General features: G+C 37.9%; 1 protein-coding gene across 3 annotated transcripts in view; it reads right to left on the bottom strand.

Annotated features, from left to right (window-relative positions):
• The window catches only part of MGAT5 (alpha-1,6-mannosylglycoprotein 6-beta-N-acetylglucosaminyltransferase), a 133,323-nt gene that overhangs the window by 33,724 nt on the left and 77,242 nt on the right, over positions 1–22,357 (bottom strand). For all 3 annotated transcript variants that reach the window (XM_082311865.1, XM_082311863.1, XM_082311864.1), the window contains exons 6-11: positions 20,203–20,274; positions 18,934–19,095; positions 17,052–17,221; positions 16,028–16,162; positions 8,528–8,661; positions 4,558–4,691 (exon numbers count right to left, since the gene is read on the bottom strand). In XM_082311865.1, coding sequence (XP_082167991.1) covers positions 4,558–4,691; positions 8,528–8,661; positions 16,028–16,162; positions 17,052–17,221; positions 18,934–19,095; positions 20,203–20,274 — 807 coding nt within the window. The remainder of the gene's footprint in view (positions 1–4,557; positions 4,692–8,527; positions 8,662–16,027; positions 16,163–17,051; positions 17,222–18,933; positions 19,096–20,202; positions 20,275–22,357) is intronic.

Genomic DNA, 22,357 nt, shown 5'->3' with positions numbered 1-22,357 from the left:
AAAGCAGGCCAGTGCTCCTGGTGACAGCAGCTAGGGTGAATTTTGATTGATAGATAAGCTCACAGTGCTGCTGCAAATTTGGAGGAAGACAAAATAAGAACACCATGAGACAAGTTTGTGATTGCACTGACCACACGGGAGAAAAAACGTGAGAAAGATCTTTTCTCCCTTTCCTTACGTTTCCTTTAGCTTAAAAAATTAAATGACACGTTCAGCCGAAGTATGTTGCTAAACATGAAGCACAAAAACCAATCAGAAGGAAGGGAAAGGCAACGCTGCAGCAGCAAGACACTGATCTCTGCATGTAACAGAACTATTCCTAGAAGTATAATTTTTCCTCTCCGATTTCTCGTTTTCATCCTCCCACTCCATGCAAGAGGGCATATGACAGGGAAATTACATACGTCACATGGAGCTATAAAGGCTGTTAGTAAGAACAGTGTCGGTTATGCACTTTCCCATTGAGAACAAGCTAAATGTAACCATTTCCCATCTCCGATTCTTCAAAACTTGTTATGCAGACAGTATACATTTGAGAAGAATGCCCAACTTGTCAAGTGGCATTAGTAACAAACTCACACATTATTTTGCCTTTAAATACATAAATATTTTTACAGCAACTCCACTTCAATACACTGCAATACAATCTATTAAAGCAATCATCATGTGATTGTATGTTATGCATTGATAGGTATTTTCTGAAACAAGCAAAATTCTGACTTCTCTCACAGCACCCTGCAAAAAAAGAAATCACAAATACAGTAAAATGAATCTTGACTCTTTTTTCTTTCTAGGATTAAGGGCAGAAGTATTGGAATAGTATGACAGGAAGCTGCAGGAAGAACAACAAAGAAAAGACTTAGACCAAAACAGGAGCTAAGACGACATGAAAAGCTTCAAACATTCCGTTTTAATTGAAATTTTCTGTAATTAAAGCCAATTTTGATAACTGAGAGCATTATGGGTTTCACTCACATTTTATCCACTCCTCCTTTTTCACTTAGGCAGAGACAGGTCTCTCCTTAGTACTGCCAGAAATCGCAGACAAAAACCCAAACCTTTGATTATAACAAATGCATCCAAAACTTGGTAAATGTTGCCCTTGATAGCTTACCTCTAAGGATAATCTTTAGAAATGTAGCTAAATTCTTTAGAGCCTCCTATTTGTAATCCTCAACCCACTTAGGACTGATTTAGTTATCAGAAGGAAGTAAACAAGATGTTTCTTACAGTCTCTGCAGCTTACATCCTTCCTGACCTCCAGCAAGATGCACCTAGACTTCCCCACTCTAACATGGGATGAATGCCACTGGTCTCAGGCCACGGGCTGACATTTTTTTCTGTATCCAGCACAGCTGACAGAATGATCGCTGTATTCCTCCTCCTGTTACTTGTCATGTTCAAACCAGAGTTCAGCCCCACTGAATGATGTGGGAAGACAAAACATTGTCTGCAAGCAATCCATAATTCTCTAGCTACAATAACCTGGTTAATGTACACGGTTTAAGCAGGTGTTCTCAGCTAGCCTCACCACCAACTCTGCCCAGCCATGCAGCACAGCTGGGAATATGTGGATTTCTAGCAAAGATGAAATGACCACTAATTTGGCATCTTTTTTTTTTTTTTTACAGGCCTAGCCAGATGCAGGAAAGGACCCATGCCCACAGCTGTACAAAACCATGATGGCAGTTAGCTATTCAAGTCCTACCCTCAGGGAAAAAGGGTTCCGTGCATACCTCAGTTCCATTTCAACCTGCTTGGTTTAAAATTAAACAATTTATTTGCAACTGCTATTCCCCAAAAGCACCTCAGTCTGGGGACGGGAACGCTCTCCCCTTCACACTGTGCTTCTCTAACGACTCATCAGACCCAGCAGTGACACATGTATTCTGTGGCGATTACACTTTTTGTTAATTAGCCATGTTCAATGTAAAGAAAAGCAGCAGGATAAATAGATTAGTCTGGTTCTGTACAAGCCATGGTGGCAGATGAAAAGAGCACTGAACAGGGAAAATGAAGGAAACATGAAATAAGCACGTTACACAGACACAAGATTAGTTCAGGCTTTCTGTTGATCAGAAGAATTGGATTTTATCACTCTGGATAAGACATTCCACACTGTCACCGATTCAAGGCCTATCTGCAGTGATTGCACTTTATGTACCAGCGCATATGGGCATGACTGCAGTTACAGTCTGCAAGTCACAGTTAATGTGCTTGATGTTACAAGCATACAGTAAGCATTTTAATATAGCCAGGTATTAAGTCATACATCTTGGAAGAAACAAGACAGGCAATACTTCTAGAAATGGAGCAGTGACTTGAAAAGCAGCAGTTCTAAAAAATAATACAAGGGTCTTGGCTGAGAAGTCATCTAACGACGAGTTCCTAATGGTAAAAAGGGGACATGCCTAACAATGCATATAGCATTTCATTTTGAGGTGGTGCTGGCACAGCCCACGTGCCCTTTGCTAACACTCACATTTCAAGAGGAATGTGAATAATCTTGAAAAGGTTTAGAGAAAACAGACACGTGAGAACACTTAAGGATTAGAAAGCACAAAGCTCTCAGTGGTTCAGCATAGACAGGCTAATCAGGAGACAACTATGGGTTACTTTGACCTCAATCTATATATTCCTACAGGGAAACAGGACAGAAACATCTTCAGGCCAGCACACAAAGTCTATAACTGCTACTAAGACTGGAAATTACCATTTGGAAATCTGTACCAGAAATAATGCAAAGTCTTAAGGGAGAAGGCAATTATTCAAGGATTTTACCAGAGGAAATAGTGGGGTTTCCATCACGTGCTATTTAAAAATCAAGATTGGATGTTCTTTTCCAAAAAGCTGTGTTTTTGTCTTAATCAGCCCATGAATATCCTATGTGTCATACAGAATCTCAGACTAGGCAATCACAAATCTCCCCTCTGGCCACATAAGCTATTAATACATATTTCTGAATTCATGCAGACTGAATAAACCGAGAAAGATACATACATCAGTGGAAAAAAAAACCTGGTGACTAAGCAACTATCTTGTTCCTTAAATCCAACTAGCTTTCAACAGGTTGTTCTGCTGATATGCACTGCAAATCAGGTCAGGAAGGATACATGATTATTACATGCAACTGTTCCTGGGAGACTGATAATGAGATCAGGAACTCAAAGTACAAGAGCTGCAGCTAGAAAACACTCGAATGAAAGGATCCCAGCTCTGCTCCAGCATTTTGCAGACAGAAGGAGAGACTGCAGATGGGGGCAGACTAAGTCGTTCTATGCCATGAGCCAAACAGAATAACTGTCACGGTATTTACTACGATGCAAAGCAAAATTTCCTTTTAAGACACAGATTACATGGCTTAGTGCAATACGCCCAAATATAAACCTGAGATCACAATCGAACCCGCACAGCTAATATACATATTTTTCTCAGCACAGTAGCCAAGAAGCATTCAGCTCTACCCTTTTGCTACCACTGGCAACATTCTCCCATTTCTCTTAAGTTTTTGTTTTGTTTTGTGTCACAGATGGACCGTTTACTTGTAGCTATCTTTTTTCAAGAATTCATTCTGTGTAAGCAGAGTTATCAGACTAAATGTTGCTTCTGTGGCTCAGAAAACTGTGCAAAACCGATATTCTCATGCCAATGAAAAGACAATGAAAGAAAATGTGAGAGACAGGTGCTCTCACACTGTTGTGTTGTTTGGTCCTATGTATGGCCCAGCATGTACTGATCAGTTCCTTTTTCAGTTGACAAGAGGCTTAAAATAAGGTCTTTTTAGACAGGAGGGAAGGCATACAGAGTATATGGGTGCACAGAGCTAGAGGTAACTTGGAAGAAATCCAGTTATTAGTAAGCAATCACTTTTCTTTGAAAACTGCACGAGACACACACTCCCGGGTGTGGCAGCCTGGAAGGAGCTCCAGAAAAGGATGGTGGACAAGAAGCAGAGACCACTGTGAGCTTAAGAACACAATATACTTTTAACTTGGTGAAAATATGACCAAACCTCTGTGGTGGTATTCTGCAGCTCTCATCTGCAGATGGGAGACAATGCAGTAATTGCAATATTTAAGAAACAAAATGCCAATATTATTACAGGGAGATAAAATGAGATCGAACACTTCTAGGGTTTTTAGTGAAACACAATTTCCAGTTCAAAATGCAGCACATTTTTAGTTGTAGATATAAGAAATAATTGAAAGACACATTTGCTTATGACTGATGAAAGTTCACAAAACCTCTGACACCTTCAATTTCTCATTACTTTTAACAGCTTCTGCATTTTCCAAAATTATTGTGATATCAAGGCTATAAAAATTTTTTATTCTATCAGAAAGGTGTACATAAATAGCAAAGGAGCCACATCAATCTAGACAGAAGTTTCCTCATCAGGAAGACTTCAAAATGTTCAATTTAATTATGCGAATATGTTTATTTTCAGAAAAAGAACTCAATAGATTTAGAGAGAAGGGATACTTTTAAATTTGGAGTTATGCTCTATTATACTGATTAAAATAAATTTGCTCAAGTGTATGAGCATAGAAAACTCACCTTCCAGAAATTATCTACTTTGCCATAAACGAGAGATTGATTCTGCCTTTTGATGTCATTAATGTGCTTAATGTCACTGGAATTCAGATGCTGCTCTACCACAAATCCAAGGAAGCTGTTATCCGGAGTGTGAGCTGTAAGAAACAGAGCGTATTCAAAACCTTTTAAAGTATCAGTTAATGTTACAAAAGCATGAATGTTGTCAGAAAAGTAGGTATAGGGAACATATTATTCAACAGATCACTTCCTTCACATTCATACTGAGAGACGCATTTGCTTGCTTTATTATCGAGAATAGTTCTTATTAATTTTAAGTCCTGCTGCATATGTCTACTGAAGTAAGCAGTTATTTTCTGGCTCGTTTCTGACAATATAAATTCTGTAGCTGGACCGAGGCCAATGATAATGATTTTGTGTGTGCTGATCTTTATTTTATTATTAGAGATAAGAGAACCAGAAGAAATCCAGCTTGACAATCTGAGAAATGCAATACCAACAATTTGAAAAAACCCTGAATTTATGCTTGCTAACAAAGCTATATGTTGCTCAATGTCATAAATAAATTTTAAGTAAATTTCTCGGGTTCACCTCCTATCTTGGAAGAGCTAACACCAACCATGCAACTCACTGCACATTATGTATCCATGCTAATTACTAGCCTACAAAGTCACACTCTGGAGATCAGAATACAAATTTCAGTGCCTAGTTCACTCAGATGTATCTATCATAAAACATTGAAAGGTGACAACTGAGGTCGGCAAAACTGTTGTTAATCCAGGGCCCAGACAAAAAAAGTGCATGCAAAGGATATGTAATTTACTCTTAGTTTTCTATATTATTTTCAGCCTCTGGTGGTCTTCTTCCAGCAGTACCATCCAGCAATATTAGCCAGTGTTCTCCTTCTATACAGACACAGACCTAGAGGCTCATTAAAACTAAGAGGTTGGGTTTTTTTGTTCGTTTAATTCCAGGGATGTTCGTGTTTAATTCCAGGGATGGACTCCAATATTCCAGGCTTCAGGTAAAAATCCATCCCTACTATATAAAAATTACTGCCACGTGTGGGATTCTTGTGCCTCTCTAAAATAGCCTCACAAGTTTACATAGAAATAGGCTGCAATAAACACTAGGATCTCCTCTGTAAGCCTCCCTTTTAAATTCTGGCACACAAGCTGACAATTTCTTAAGTACACTTTGAGAAATTGAAAAAATCCAAAACAAAAAAAAACCCAAAGACAATGCCCCAGGCACTTATGACACATGCAATGTTAAACGTATGGCCAGAGTTCTAAAAAAAAAAAAAAAAAAAATTTCTATTGCAGTTATGAGGCTTTGCTTTTTGATTGCTGAAAATCAGCCAACTGGATAATGAGTAGAACAGAGAAACCATACACAGTGCACGCTTCCCTCTGCCATTACATTTAGTCTTTCAAATGACAATTACTCTTTTTCACAAAAAATGCCTCAGCAACAGCTAGGCACTCACTTAGACCCAAGGACTTTTTAGAATTTAGCATAGCAAATGGCACATTGCAAATATGCCTGAAAAGGGACATTTTTCCATCCTTTCATATTTTTGGTTGAGAGACTGCATTCAAAGGAGAGGCAAGGCAGTACACACTCAAAAGAAAAATAAACCTTTGTTAAAGTTAGCACTTAGAACCGGTGGAATTCAGTGCCTCAAACATCACTGACAGGAAGCACTCAGATGGATTTTTAAGCAAGATCATGCAGTTTTAAAAGTACCAGTGCTGTTATTTTGCATAAAAGAATTTAAATAAAAAACATAAAAAAGGGAAAAAAACCCCTCATGCTTCTGGAAAGCTCAGAGAACACTCAAGCGTTTGGTAATATGCCACAGGTTTGAATATGGCTTACTTGTTGCTCAGTAATAATTTTCTGCCCTTATAATCAGAGTTCTCAAAACATAATAGAGTCTGGGGATCTTGGGAAGCTGTCCAGGGTTCCATCTGTCATAAAATCTTTACTGATGCATAACATGCACTTTTAATCACAACCCTATAAAGATGGGACTATCTCTGCAGCAGAGAACTAAAACCAAAAATTAAGCCTTAAATATCGCAGAACACTGACTCTTCTGCACCTAGTACCAGAAGAAGCAAAATCCTTGAATAACCTATAGCACTGGAATCACTCATGCTCTAGAATGAGTTTGCTTGCAATCTCTTTACCACTTTTCCTGCAAAGGAAAACCAGCAGTCACTTCCAGGAGTAAAAACTAGAAATGGTTGTTTACTGAAATTCCAATATACTCTTCTGAAAATTCCTTATGAAGTGATTTGCTCTGAGCAAGAGACTGTAAGAGTAGTCTATACTGCCACAACAGAGGTCTCTATGAAGAAGGTTTACTTTCTTCTGCATTTCATGGAGTGGGATTGAGGAGTGCACACACGCAGCTGTACCACAAATAATTATGCAACTATTTTCCTCAAGAGCATCATCACCCTTGGTGCTGTCTTGAACAGGGTGTGACACACGAATTTCCCAACAGCTGGACCACTTAAATACAGCACAATTGAGCTTTCGTCTCCTTTTCCACTTAGGACATAAACCAATAAATATTAGCACATCATGTGGATATGGAACAAGTGCTGCTTACTAATGTCCAGCCACAAACTCTGCAACCACTTCCAAGTCACATTTCCTCACCACGCGTTTTGTTACTTGCTTCGAAACAACTGTGAATGCAGTCTTTTATCTTTTGAACAACCTTCACTTATATTTCTCTGGAAAAACTTGCACAGCAAATGTTGACAGACAAAATATGCCTCTCTCAAGAATTTTACAGGGCAACTGGAATCAAAAGCATGTCAACCAGACAGCAGCATGTATAATTCTGCTATGAAAAGCAGAAAAGTTTGAAAGACTTGACTATGAAGTCTGATGAGAGAGAAGAGTGCATGCCCCGGCCTTAGTCTCAGACAGGGACCACCAAACTTTGGAGGTCAGGCTGGTCGCTAGCAAGTGTTTCTTTACAGACATGGGCTGAGAAGTTGCTGCACACAGCAGTATGCACTTTTCTCTTCATTAGCCTCCCTTACCCTCAAGCTAGCTGCCAGTGGTGAATGTTTCTGCACCTTTCAGAGAGAACAAACTTGAACCACTGCTACAACATGCAAAAGAGAAAGATACTTTGATTCTAGAACCTAGTGCCATGAAGTGAAAGACTAGGGCTGGAGCAGGTCACTGTAACCATTTAATCTGACCCAATTTATACAGAATTTATTCTTTTTTTCTTTCTGTTTCTTTTTTAGGTTTTGGGGTTTTTTTAAGATACTTAATAATGCTGAAATCTACTACTCGTTTTTCAATAGCTTTGTACACTGCTGGCAAAAAAATGTGAATCAGTTCACCTCAGGATGAATGCTAACAGCATGAAAACAAGCTAGGCGAAAATTTTGAGAAATCCACAAAAAAATAGAGACAAAAAATTATTTCTGCTGAGTCCTAGTTTATTAATCCTGAATGCAAAGAAATAGCAAAGGAATTGTGCTGCTCAGTTGTTGAGGTAAAAAAGCAGAAATACAACATAGTTACAAACTTCAGTTTAACGTGATGAAATGCAAGAGTGCAGTTTATAAAAATGCAATCTAGCAAGTTCCTCAAAAACCTATCACTCCATAGCAGGATTTGAGAAGGCAAAACTACCAAAACCAAACTCACTGACACCTGAAGGAAAAGCCAATCACCACTTTCCACAGGTACCTTGAGAATACAGTTCCCTACCCTTATTTCTATTAAGTTGATATTGTTATTTTCTGATCGCTGGATGGAAGCATGATAGAGCTTTTGCGTAGTCTAGAGACACTTATTGACACTTACGATTCTGCCTATTTAGCAACTGCATTTTATTAAACCATGAACTTGTCTTTCATTATACAAAAATTCTTCTCAATGACCGCATTCCTTTTTAAAGCTCCAATTTATTTATAAACAGAGGGATACTTACGGAACATTGTATAAAACTGCTGTGGATTAAGGTTCCACTTTCCCCATGGCGTCTTGTGGCCTTTAGACTGGGCATAATGGGCATGGTTGAACTCTGGTTCAGTTCCAAAGGAATCCAGAACTCTTAGCATACACCTAAAAGAAAAAAACCCAAAAAATTTACTGTAGGTACACATGCATGTGTGCATATATAAGCATGTATATATATATACATAGTTATGATAATTAAGAAGATGTGTTTTGTTTTTGTTTGCAACTGTAGATGATTTATAAACTGAAGTTACATTTTAATTTCAAACATTTCTGTTCATATTACATTCACAAAGACATTACGATCAGCAAATTCAAGGATGTATCAGACATTCAAATAGCAACCCTGAAGCTTCTTTTGGGTTTCTTTGTTCTTATAGAATGAAGTTATGCTTTAACATCCAAGTAGAGCTTATGGGAATGCTACTGTGGTCACCTACATTCCTGAGGCTCTGAAGTAGAATTTAGGCAGAAGAAGAGAGGATTCTTCATCTGTTTTCTAACGTTCTCACCCATTACTACAAAATCAATGCAACAGCCAAGGGCCACATGCCAAGAAGATCAGAGCAGAATAGTACTTTGTCTTCAGACAATTGTATTTAGTCTCCAGGTTCTGACTTTTGGGTCAATTAGACCTACTGGAGAAGCACTGAAGACAGTTTAATTTGCTGAATGCTTGTAGTCAGACAGACCATTTATTTGTTTATGAAACATTTTGTCACAGACTTTTGAACAATATAAAAGTCAAATGTCTGCAACAACCAGTCTACAATTGAGACAATCCTTGGCATTGGATTACAAAGGGTCTGGGATGGGAGAATTACACTCAGTGCTTTATTTAAACTCCTATTAATTGCTTGAAAAAAAATTACTTCATTTACGAGTGGCTCCTTTCAAAAAAGAGGCCATAGTACATGAAAGGCAGAAAAAGTCTCAGTATGAAGAAGAGGGCACACATTCTAGCATACAGATTCTAGAAGTTATGTTTCCAAAATGCAGCCTGCCAAACCTTTGATATGGCTTGGACGGGAACTTTATGGCCGTCATACTGACCATTGCCTCCACTGCAAATGAGTTGGATTATGTGGCTCCAAAGCTGCTGACCCTACCATTCTTCAGCCCTCCACAAACAAAATTTTTGGAAAAGACTTATATAGGATATGTTCCTACATCACGTGCCGCTACGTTCTAAAGACACGAACTCTTATCGCTGCAAATTGTATCACTGGGCTTGTACATGCTAAGGAAGAGACACGAACCTCACGGGCGGCAGTAAAGGGAGGTAGCTGCAAATTATTAAAATGTGCAAAAGTATGCATATTTAATATTAAAATATTAAAGTATGCAAAAACTATTAAAAATAGCTATATTTCCCAGTCTTCAACATTTCCTGTGCTCCAAGCCCATATACGTTCTGTTCAGTAAAACACCAGGATTTTGGCTTTAAAATGTGAAAGAAATTAGCCAGCAAAAGGTGAAAGAACTTAGTTCCAACCATTTTTCAGCTTTAAAAGATGAAAGAAATTAGTCCCAAAAATACATTTACGTATTTCTTATATGTTGCTAATTTCTCTAAAGTATCCATTAATTTGGGAAACAGAAAAAAAAAAAACCCAAACCAGCAACTTTTAAAGTCGCATATGAAATGCCACCTTTGTATTTGAAAGTACAAATAGAACAAATTTACTTTTTTTTTAATCTTCACAGAGATCTTTCAAGCACAAAGAAAGTAAAAATATACAACACATTATGATTCACCAAACAACAAAGCTGACAGATCAGTTTCTCTGCAGTGTTTTATGTCAACTGTTCTCAATGAAAATATTTTACAACAGTGGCAATTATCTCTGCATCATACAAAATACTCCAGCAGGACCAAAACAACTTCTGCACTGATGAATCATTCAGTAATAAAAGCCCTCTTATTTCTTGGCAGGCCTTAAAACAAAATTCTTATCAAATATAAAGCTTTTGGCCAGGTACTTGAGTATAAGGGAATGAAAAATGGGTGAAAGCTACTGAAAAACTGCAACATTACTGGAGTTTGTCAAATTATATATGTAAGGAGCACTACATTGCATTCAATCATCTTGAAATGCTTGGTTTCCTCTCTTTTTCCTGTATTGAGCTCTAAGGTGTGTAGCACTAATAGGGATACACGTAACGATGTCCAACACACACACGGTCTCTGAAGCAAGACAGGAGATGGGATGCAACGGAAACTAAGCTAAACCAGGAAGCAGGGAAAACAGAATATATATATATGATTCAGGCATAAAGAAAGTCAGAATGACAAGAGATAAAGATCGCAGTGGAAAGTACAAGTGTGTGCAGAAATGCTATGACAGATCAAAGGTTCAAGTGGTGCACCTAATCCCTGAAACGCTGTATTGGGTTTGTGTGGCGAGGTTTTGGTAGCGGGGGGGCTACAGGGGTGGCTTCTGTGAGAAGCTGCCAGAAGCTTCCCCTGTGCCCGACAGAGCCAACGCCAGCTGGCTCCAAGACGGACCCACCGCTGGCCGAGGCCGAGCCCATCAGTAATGGTGGTAGTGCCTCTGGGACAGCATAGTTAAGAAGGGGGGGGAAACCCTGCACAACTGCAGCGGGAGAGAGGAGTGAGCATATGTGAGAGGCACAGCCCTGCAGGCACCCAGGTCAGGGAAGAAGGAGGGGAGGAGGTGCTCCAGGCGCCGGAGCAGAGATTCCCCTGCAGCCCCTGGAGAAGACCATGGCGAGGCAGGCTGTGCCCCTGCAGCCCATGGAGGTCCACGGTGGAGCAGATCTCCACCTGCAGCCCGGGGAGGACCCCACGCCGGAGCAGGGGGATGCCCGAAGGAGGCTGTGACCCCGTGGGAAGCCCACGCTGGAGCAGGCTCCTGGCAGGAGCTGTGGCCCCGTGGAGAGAGGAGCCCAGGCTGGAGCAGGTTTGCTGGCAGGGCTGGTGACCCCACGGGGGACCCACGCTGGAGCAGTCTGTTCCTGAAGGGCTGCGCCCCGTGGGAGGGACCCACGCTGGAGCAGTTTGTGGAGGACGGTCTGCCGTGGGAGGGACCCGCGCTGGAGCAGGGGCAGAGGATGAGGAGTCCTCCCCTGCAGAGACAGCGTGTGATGAACTGACCCCAACCCCCATTCCCCGTGCCCCTACGCCGCTGGAGGGGAGGAGGTGGAGAAATTTGGAGTGAAGTTGAGCCTGGGAAGAAGGGAGGTGTGGGGGGAAGGTGTTTTAAGATTTGGTTTTTATTTTCTCATTATCCTACTCTGATTTGATGTTAGTAAATTAAACTGAGACTGTTTTGCCCATGACAGTAACTGGTGAATGATCTCTCCCTGCCCTTATCTCGACCCACGAGCCTGTTGTGATATTTTCTCTCCCCTGCCCAGCTGAGGAGGGGAGCGATAGAGCAGCTTTGGTGGGCACCTGGCACCCACCACAAATGCAGCAGAAAAGAACTGGTAAAGAAAAGATTTAAAATTTAGAAATGAATGTAAATAATGCCATTTATGCTGAACTGATATTTTAACATATGTAGGAGCGCCTCAATTGTCTGACCAAGTACTATATTCTCCATTTGTTTCACTTAGTGGTTTAAATCTCTTTCAATTGAACTATTTTTAAACAAAATTTTGATTTTACACATAATGTTATAGCATTTCTAAAGTGAAACAATTCATTTTGAAAATGGCAAAACAGTATTTTTTTTAAAGCAGGGATATATTTTAAATAAAGATGTTAATTTAGTGTGATTTTATCCTCAGGTTTTCACTCAAGTTGGCCTGTCCTTCCTAAAGTGTCACCTAGCTTTAGCAGGAAGTTGCAGAGAATTACAGCATGCCTTGGAACTGGTGTCAGGCTGATTAGACTATTCAATAACTAATTCAAAAGAGGATCTGATGGGTAGTAAACTGCTTATAGAAACATCCATATTAAAGTCTTCTTCTAAGATATTAGAAGTGACAATTTTGGGGCTTATAAAAAAATTATGACCATTTTTAAAGTGACTGTTTTTTCTTAAATATTGGGCATAAGCACAATCTTAACTGGGCTGTCCTAGTGGAAGTATTTACACACAGTCATTCATATCCTTCTTCCACCTGAGGTTATAATTTTACTCTACTTACATCATCTTTGTCTACGCGAGCCATGCTGTCCAGCAGCACGCACCACTGTCAGCAACGACCCATGCCAGCATAAACTGTTAAATAAAGGGTACATATATGCCAGTGGCTGCAGACATCTTCCTGGGAGCAGGCTGGTCAAAACCCAACCAATTCTGGTTTGTAAGCTTTGTAGGTGCATTGAGCTCAGGCACAGCAATGTGCCAGCACAGATACACACACTCCAGACTGCTTTGGCTCATGTCCAGCCAGCTCAGATCACGAGCAGCTCATATCTGCCTATAGAAATCCTTGCAGACACACACAGTAACTTTCAGACCACTCACTACTTGCATTTAAAATGTAAAAACTTAGTCAGAAAATAACCCTCCTAAAGCAGATGTATTCTAGAGAACATGTAAGAAGCCGGAATGTTGCTCATTTTTCAGGATAGCTGTCATGTTAATTTATTTCAAGAATAAAGCCAGTTGGATTTTTGGCATATGGGAATGAGTCATTGATGGAGAGACTGTAGAAAAATGAAAAAGTACCAGATTCTTATGTATGGAGGATGCGGGTGCTAAGAAAGGCAACGAGCTGCACTCCTCAAACTATATTAAGCTACTAATTTTTATGTTGCTTCATTGCACATAAACTGCATAAATCCAGACTTCAGAACTGAAAAATACAGCATGTCCAGGCATTCTTCTGCTTGAAAATAAGGTGCACCCAAAAACGAGATCTGTTTTGCTAAATTTGTGCTATTTACAGCACCAATTATACCACAGATAAAGCATGTACTACCAAGAGTCATTGGTGCTACAGATCTCAGGTGTACAAAACAGTATTTCACTTGTTCAGAAACACTCACACCTCAGAGCAGCAGGGTCATTCTTTTGAGCTAGCAGTTCTAGAAACCTGATTTGTAATTACCAAAAACTTCCTCAGGGCTCAAGTTCACCCACAAAGATTATAAATGGCACTCTTATCAAGAGACAATTCTGAAGGCATAGGTGTTTTCTACCACTCTATTCCAATCTGAAGTGGATAAGCAAGATTTTATTTGTATTTGAGTCTGGTCTGTGTAAACCAGACTGAGCTGACCAGCACACCTGCTGAAAAACTATATGGCATAAAGCGAAACGCTTCTTTCAAGACAAAGAATTATTCCTACTGACATTAAATACAACTGAGTGAGAAAGCAACGTTTGTAAAGAACAAGGGCTATAAAGCAGCTTTATTTCTGATAATGTTTATTTTACTGGAATGAATTAAAGAAAGGCACATAATTATGCTCTTAAACTGGACTTATTAGTTTTAATTTACAAATATTTTGATGACAAAATTTATGAGGTATGTATATTAGCATGATGCCGAGAGAAAAAAAAAAAAATATTGCAAGAGGATCCTCAAATAGGAGATAGCTTGCATGAAGCTATGAATTAATTCTTCTGCTCTAATCAATTCTGGTAGTCTCTGCTAGACTCTGGACCCTGTTTTGTACACTGATCTTGAAGAACAGTAGCAAGTAATTAGAGAGATTCCCAACAAATGCAACAAGTTTGATGAAAGATCTATGAAATCCAAATTATAAGTAATGATCGAAAACCCTGAATTTATTTTGAAGAAAAGCAAATTGAAGGAAAAGCAGTATATACGATGTTCTAGAGGCTGGCAGAGAGGGGAAGGAAGTAATTTATTCCCCAGAACCATATTAGAATAAGCAGTAACGGGCAGTTTGCAAGAAATCAGGCCACAAAAAACACTTTAAAGAAAAGCTTAACAATATAAAACAATGGCTGGGGCATCTTTTGGAGTCTTCAGTAAAAGATTAGGCAAAAATCTCTCAAGGAGAACAAATACATCCGATATACTTTTGAGCAAGGGTACGGACTAGATGAGGTCCCCTTCCATCCCATGAAATCCAATGTTGTAGAAGAGAGGCATTAAGTAATTTTTTTTCCTCTTCAAAAGCCTAACAAAAACTCCTACACTACCCTAAGGTATTTATTTAGAGTTAAATTTAATTCTACTCTCCTAAACCAGAAAAAGTCAGTCATTACCACAAATTAGGAATCAATGAAAAACAGATTGACAACTTAAGATTTAATGATTCATGAAATCAGCAAGAAAAATTGAAGAGCTAATCTAATAATGTCATGGTGTATTTCCATATCTTCATTACAGAATATACCAAATAGGAAATTGAAAGCAAAAAAAAGAAACCTTTTCAATTTTTAAGTATGGTATTGTATCCTGACCACAATACTGTATGTGATCGCCTAGTGACAATTACATCTGGCAGACAGACAACCAACTGTAGCTCAGTGGAAAATGGGATTATCTTTATTAGCAGGCTCCTAAAAACCAGAATATCCATTTACTCCTCTGCTTCAAAAAAGAGATTAAGAGTAATCTAATCTGCAACACTGATCACAGTACTCTCATTTAAAATTACGCTGAAAGGATCCATTGCTCTAGAAAATCCCAAGGTAGAGAGAAAACAATTTTTCTGCCTGCAGCAAACACCTTTCAATACCTTCCTTCAAGTAGGGTTTACTGGACTTTACGGATCATGAAACACAGCTAATTCGATTAGGTATAGAAAAATCAAAGTCAGTAAATTAGATTTGGTTTTATTTCATGCTGATATGTATTCGTACAACACATGGGATGCTTGCTGATTTAGTTATTGACAAAAAGAAATGTGGTTCTAAAACTGCAGACACTAAGAAGGCTGCACAGAGTAATTTCTTGTGACCGCCATCTTCCATTTGTAATGGAAAGGTATTGATAGATTACAGAAGCAACAGCAACTGCAGTTACCAGCAGGTTTGTTCTTTAGACGTACCCTGAAGACAACTTTCTGCCCAGCATCTTAAGGGACAGAACAGAAAAAACTGCTTTGCTGTTGTTGGGCAATACAATTAGAATAGATAAATCTCCACAATCATCAATCCAGTATGGCTACAAATGTTGGCAAGCAAAACATGCCTTTGGAATTCCACCTAAAGAACAAAATCCAATAATCTCTCAGCTCATCTAGTAATTTACAGAACAAAAGTGGGGGGGAATGTAAAGAAAGGAGGGGAAAAAAAGGCAAAGATGATGACTCAACAAGATAATATAATTCATTAAGATTAAAAATGCTTGAATCCAAGAATCCCAAAGTTGCTGGGGGGGGATAAGGACGGTATGCAACAAACAGGTAATAGCCCCTGTATTCCTAAGAGTGGAAGACAACAGAGAACCACATTTTTACTTTTAAATTAATTCAAATTCACGTGGATGTACTCACCTCAGTATTTCGACATGTGTTACTCAACAAAAGCTCTTTAACAAAGCAGTTAAGAGGTCAAATAAGTGTTATACTTACTGGTAATGTACCCATGACGGACCAAGGGTTTTCTTAAACTGAGTGAGTCCCACAATATCAATGTAAATGAGCTCTACAACTTTATCCCCCTGGGTAGGGCAGCCAGATCTGTTACCTACAACCTTCTTCATAATCCTAAACAAAGAAAAGAAGGAATATGGAAAAGTATTACTTTCCAAATACCTTGAATAGATGCTGTAAAACTATTTATACCAATAACTCCGCTTTCCTAAAAAGCCTTTTCCAAATCAGGAACCATGTAAAAACATTCAAATGCTGAAGATGCTCAGCATTTATTAAAGAACTGTTTATACATCAGTAAAGTGCTGATTTCAACTAAAAACCTCATCTAGTTTAAACAAGAGAGTAATATGGCTGGAATGTTTAAAAATAGTGAGCTTTGAAATTATTTGAAATAATTCTGACTTCCATTGACAGCTTTATAGCATAAGAGCTCTCTACACAATGACGCCGTCATATTTGTTATAAAAAAATGAAAGCTAGAGAAAAAGTGTATGTGCTCAAGCTTAAAACAGATGTTTTATGTCTAATGCTGAACTGGTGTGCAAAGCAAGACAAAGATGAGTGAGGTAGCAATTTGACCTAACATAAGCAATTAACTACATCAAAAGTAACGTCTTTAAAGGATTTAAACCTTTATTTTAAAATCAGATACTGAGTGAAGAATAGCAGGAACTGAAGAGGAGGACAGAGAATTAGGCTAGTCTGTAACATTTCCTATTGCAGCTGGTTAAAGCACCTGGAATGTTAAAGAATAAGCTGCTTAGTTTGAATTTTACAACATTCATTTATGAAGTCTCAGGAGCCTGAAGCTACAATGAAAACACATTATCCTTTTCATAGTACATGTACTTAGCCCATGAAAATAATCTTATTGTCTGTTTAGTGAATTATCACTTTCATTTTATGCTTCAAGAAATTATATACTGTTAACAGAAGCTTCAAGAGTTTACAATTCATTTTTTTTGTGTTCCAGTTTCAAAAGTGAAAGTAATCTCCTTACTCCTTGAGCTCTGCAAGCGAAGCTGAAATCCTGATGTCATGGCCCAGTAAGTAGAGAGATGTAATTAAATCACTCCACTGGACTAATTCACCAAGTGGGCCACCACTAAACGCATTTTCTGCAATCTTGAATCCAGATTCTTTTGTCAAAAGCCCCAGATGAACAAGAATCTGGAAAGAAAAGTCATATGTTAGAGTTATCGACAATAAACATGCAACTAGAATACCTCACAGCATTTTTTCTTTCTATTACATTCCAACTATGGCCAAAGAATCAATCAAAAAATCCAATACTCCCACCCCAATAATTTAGTTTTGTGATGGATCTCTAGAACAGTAATTGTAAGAATGTTACCACATTGTTTTGCACTATTATCTGCCACCAGATCAGTAATTAAACAGACCTCCCAAAATGGTGCTATTCACAAAATAATCTGTAATTCTGCACAGAAGGTTGTGGCTCACATCAACTTATTTTGATTGAATAACCACTTATATTCTCAAGTAGGATATACTTGCTTATGCAAGACAGTATCATTAAGTACGGGTATGCCATTGTGACCAAGCCATTAAGAACTTGGAAAGAATGCATAAGAGTAACAGAATGCTTTCCCAACCTCTCCTCTCCATTACCACTACAGGAGAGTTTTCTCTGTAATTCCTTGAAATCTGTGCTTGCCTTTCTCACGAAGCACAGACATTGAGTTCCAAACACTTCACTGGATACCAGGACTGTTATTTGAGTGTAGGCATATACAGTGCCAAGCATAAAAAAACTCTCAAACACCCAAAAAGCTTTTCCGTCACTCTTTAAAAAGAAGCAACATTCAAAAAACCATTTTATCCTAGTCTCTTGCAGCTCCCAGCACTGAACTGGACGTATTAAAATGAAATCACCATATGTTTTACAGAGCAACCTCAAGGGACTTTTTAAAAGCAAAGAATAAGCATTAGAGCATCCCATCAAAACTGCCTGTGGAGGACAGTACTGCTTCTGTTTATTCTTGAGTTTATGTATTCTCAGATGTTATATTTCTTTAATAAAGCAGGCTGAAGGGCTGCTTGAAAGAGAAGGGCTGCTCCTTGACAGAGGGCGAGCCTACGCAAGGGCTGTAGTACGTGACAAATATTACAGCCGCAACATGGAGCCTACACCTCATGTGAGGATTGAGAATTTCAAGCAAGCAGCTGAGCTGCAGCCAGTTGGGCTTGAGAGAGGGTAGAAACATGACTGTGCATGGCCTGCTACCAATTAGGACTGGCTCCAGTAAGAACAAGGCAGGAAGGGAAAATGCTGTTGTATTTACAACTTTCGGCTTTATCTCAACTAGCTGAGATAATAAAAAAAATAATAAAAAAAAATCAAATAAAATAGAACTTTTCACTTCAAGAATCTCATGGTTTTTAAATTGAGCTCATTACAGGAGATCTAAAGTGATCCAATCCAAAGTTGCAGTCAGCTTTAAGTCTACTCAAATCCAAAACAGAAATACACCATTTAAAGTCTCCATTTTGGACAAAGATGATGTACAATTGTTGTTTTCTACGACTAAGTAAAACACTCCAGTGTCATCAGCTTGCAGTAAATTCACAGTTTCTCCCTGTAGAAACTTCTACATAGCCTCTATTTTATCCAAAATTAAAGAGGTTAGAAAACTTACTCAAAGATTGACTCATGGAAAGTATGTAAACCTATTTGTAAAGCAAATACCCATTTTAACAGTAATTTCAAACAGCAAAATACTTCTTGAAAAGAAGCATAAGTATAAACACGAGTCTTTTACATATTTGGTTATTTCCACTCTGAAGTTACTTCTGGAACAAGAAGCTTAAGAGAGCCTATATGACTGCAAATGGCAGGAATGAAAAATGTTTTCATTTACCTTTTTTCGTTTTCTCTTCTCCAAATTCTGTTTTTCTGCAAGTGATTTAATTGCTTCTATCCAGGTATCAGCCATTCGTCTGATGCGTAACATCATCCACCTGAATTCCTCGTGTCTTGACATCATTTTGTAGAGATCATCAAAGTTGATACGAATTTCAGCCTTCAATTAAAGCATTAAAAAAACCCCCAAACATTAGTTATTCTTCAAATAGTGTACTTTCCAGAAGTGAAAAAACTTCTCAGATGTGAACTTTGTGCTTTACATTCCTCATTTAAAAAAAAAAAAAAAAAAAAAAAAAAAGAACAAAAGGTAGATGCCTAATGCTAAAGTCAAGTTGAAATTTTAGTTCAAATATTTAAGATATCTTTAAACAGACATTTCTAAGCCACATAAATTACTGTTATTTTTACTAGAAGTATTTGGTAGCCCCAGAATGTGTTTGCAATGTTTCACAATGTATTTATTTCTGCAATATAAGATTCGGTTTTGTTCCTGTGCTTCAAAATGAGGTTGAAGTATCCCTAAAACACAATATAAAGTCAGAACAGTACGCTGAAAATTCATGTATATCATGAATCTTCCAAATACAAGGAAGTCTCTTATACCGTGAAGGAAGAAACATTACTGGAGTATAATTTTTAAAGGAAATATTAATTTTAAAGCTAGACTGATCTAAGAACAACTGGTTTTACAAAATGAGACAGCCTATATCTAAATTACATAAGCAATGTTCATGTACAGCCCAGCAGTTATCTTAAAATACCTAAGTGCTACATAATTAGGCTATAACAGTTTAGAAACAACTCTGCATGCTGTAGAGTTTTTAAAGGAAAAAAATTAGGAGTAATAAAAACGTTACTACAAAACTGGAATGTATATAAGCCTCTTCCGTTAAGGCATTTTTATATACAAGGCTCAGATTTATGGGACAATAAAAATGGACAGTTTCACATATGGTCACTTAACACTGGTGAACAGTCTATGGATTTGTAATTTTTCTCAGTATCTGTGTACAATATTTCACAAATTTAAACACAAAAAATGTTTTTAATGGAAATCTACCACCAAGACTGCAGCATGATACAATGACTGGAGAAAATGATGAGCTACATGTATACAGTCAAGGATGTTTCCCTTCAGTTTTGAGGAGCTGAGGAATAAAACTGATAAATTCTAGTCTTAGCATTTATGAGGCACGAGATTCCAGGATCTTTTGCATGAATCACAATTACTGAATTATTTCTCATGTTTTAACGTTGTTCTTACCACTGTTTTTTGATCTGTTTCTTCATTAGGATTTTTTGCTCTCCAAGGTAAACGAGGACACCAATTTTCAACCTGTAAAACAATCACATGAAAATAAATCATTCTATTCTACTTTCAGCTGGTCTACCAAAGTCTCTCACTGACCTTATATTACACCTTTCTATGGCTTAAATAAGGCATCAGCTGATTAGTAAGTCACTGCAAGGTAAAACTGCTTTTTGCAAGAAAAGCTTAAGAAGACTTTTTGCAATTCAATACTACTTTAACCTTGCAAATTTGCAACCAAAAGTCGCATTTAGATATTCATTCATGATAATGAATACAGGAGATAAAACCCTTTCAAGACAGAGGTCAGCTGTTAAATGCTCTAAATACGGTTTCTCTGAGCAGTTCCTAAATGTTTTCAAAAAGCACTAAGTTTTTGATGCTTCTAGACCTTAAAAAAAAAATACATATTTTGGAACATTTCTCATCTCCCTAGAATATCTTCATAAAGAGGCAAAGCCTGATAAAACCCAAGGATCAAAGCTCTACCTTGTAGCAATCTAGACAAAAAGTTGAAAGAATAAAACCCAACCCACCCTATTTGAAGGGTATAAGTAACATAATTATAACATAAGTAACAATATCCACAAGTACTAACAGCTGTAATTCTTAGAGAAATAATCAGTGCAAATGCAATACTACTATTGTCTATTAGGGGGGAAAAAAAAAAAAAAAGTACAACGGCTAATAGTTAGAGAAGAAACAGCAAATGGATGCAAGTCACTGAAAGCTTCTGTGCTCTCCCCCTAGGGATCTTGCTTGTTTTGTAGACTCTATTATTCACATGCCTTAAGAAATAAACCCATTCACTTTGGGGAAGAAGGAATCTCACTGTTGGAGGCAAACCCATGAAAACAAAAGTAACTGTACTGTGAAAAGGGAGAAATGCAAAAATTTATAGGCCAGCTAAGATACCCCATCACTACTGATTAAGTACACAACTCCCAAAGAATTAGAAGTCAGAGTTGCTCTTATGGATCCTCCAGTCATAGACCTGTCAAAACACAATTTTAGCTTAATCATGCTGCAGTAAGCCTGAAGCACTAGAGATTAAAAGCTTAACATCACACCAAATGATTGCCTAGAAGACCAATCACATGAAAATAAATTAATAGACATCATAACCTCACCAAAGAGAAGAAATGTATCAAGCTTAGGTTCCTCAGACAAATTATACAGAAGCATTAATTTGAATGCTATGACTTAATCTACTCGGCGTATTTAATAATATATTTGAAAGCAGTGACTTGATCAACCTCATTTGAAAACACTTCAGTGGTCTCCAACTCTGGAAACACACTAGAAATTGTAGCAATTAACAACCCTAACTTTTACTAACGTAAGTTGTGGAATCACTGGTAGAAAAGCATTGCAAGCTCCATATTACAAATCATGCACAATCCCTATCTTTTTTTTTTTTTTAAATAGTACAAATAATTTTGAATTACTCCTGGCATTAAAACTGATCTATATTAAGATATGACATTTCAAGGACTAGTGTACGTGCCCCTTTTCTGGCTTCACTTATTTCATATCACACCATCAGGCATCCTAAAGGACTGAAGATTTTTCAGAGCTGCCAAGGACAGTCAGCAGCATGCATCACTGATTGAAACACAATTCTTTTGTGCTTTTAGAAATATTCTCTCTACTCTAAATTAAATTACATTAATTCTAATCACAAACAAACACTTAAGGATTAGATTCAAAGTAATACCAGTATGTAGTTGGTCTAGCACTCGTTTTTCCTTATTGATATTCAGTCAATTCCTCTTTTCATTGGAAAGATCAACTTAACTCACCGGAGGATTTTTAAACGCCTACTCTTCAAAGTATGCCAGTTGTTTTGTTATTTTCAGGACTGATAAAGGCACTGGGAAGAACACATAGACATTCTCTTATAGAAAAAGGAAAGAATTCTGCTTATTTTTATGAGCCAATGGCTCAGAAAGAGTTGTTAGATGGGAGATAATAATTAACAAGAGCACCAAGAAAGCAAAGATGAAGCAAACGAATCTGACATACCATGGGAAGGGGAAAGAAGAAAAAAATCTTATTAACCTATTGACTCAAGGGAAGGTGGGGATGGAGAGGCAAAATACTGACTGAC

This window comes from Platalea leucorodia (assembly GCF_965183815.1).
Source record: "Platalea leucorodia genome assembly, chromosome: 5".
NCBI lineage: Eukaryota > Metazoa > Chordata > Aves > Pelecaniformes > Threskiornithidae > Platalea > Platalea leucorodia.
The sequence above is the reverse complement of the archived record's forward strand: the minus strand, read 5'-3'. Positions and strand labels throughout refer to the sequence as shown.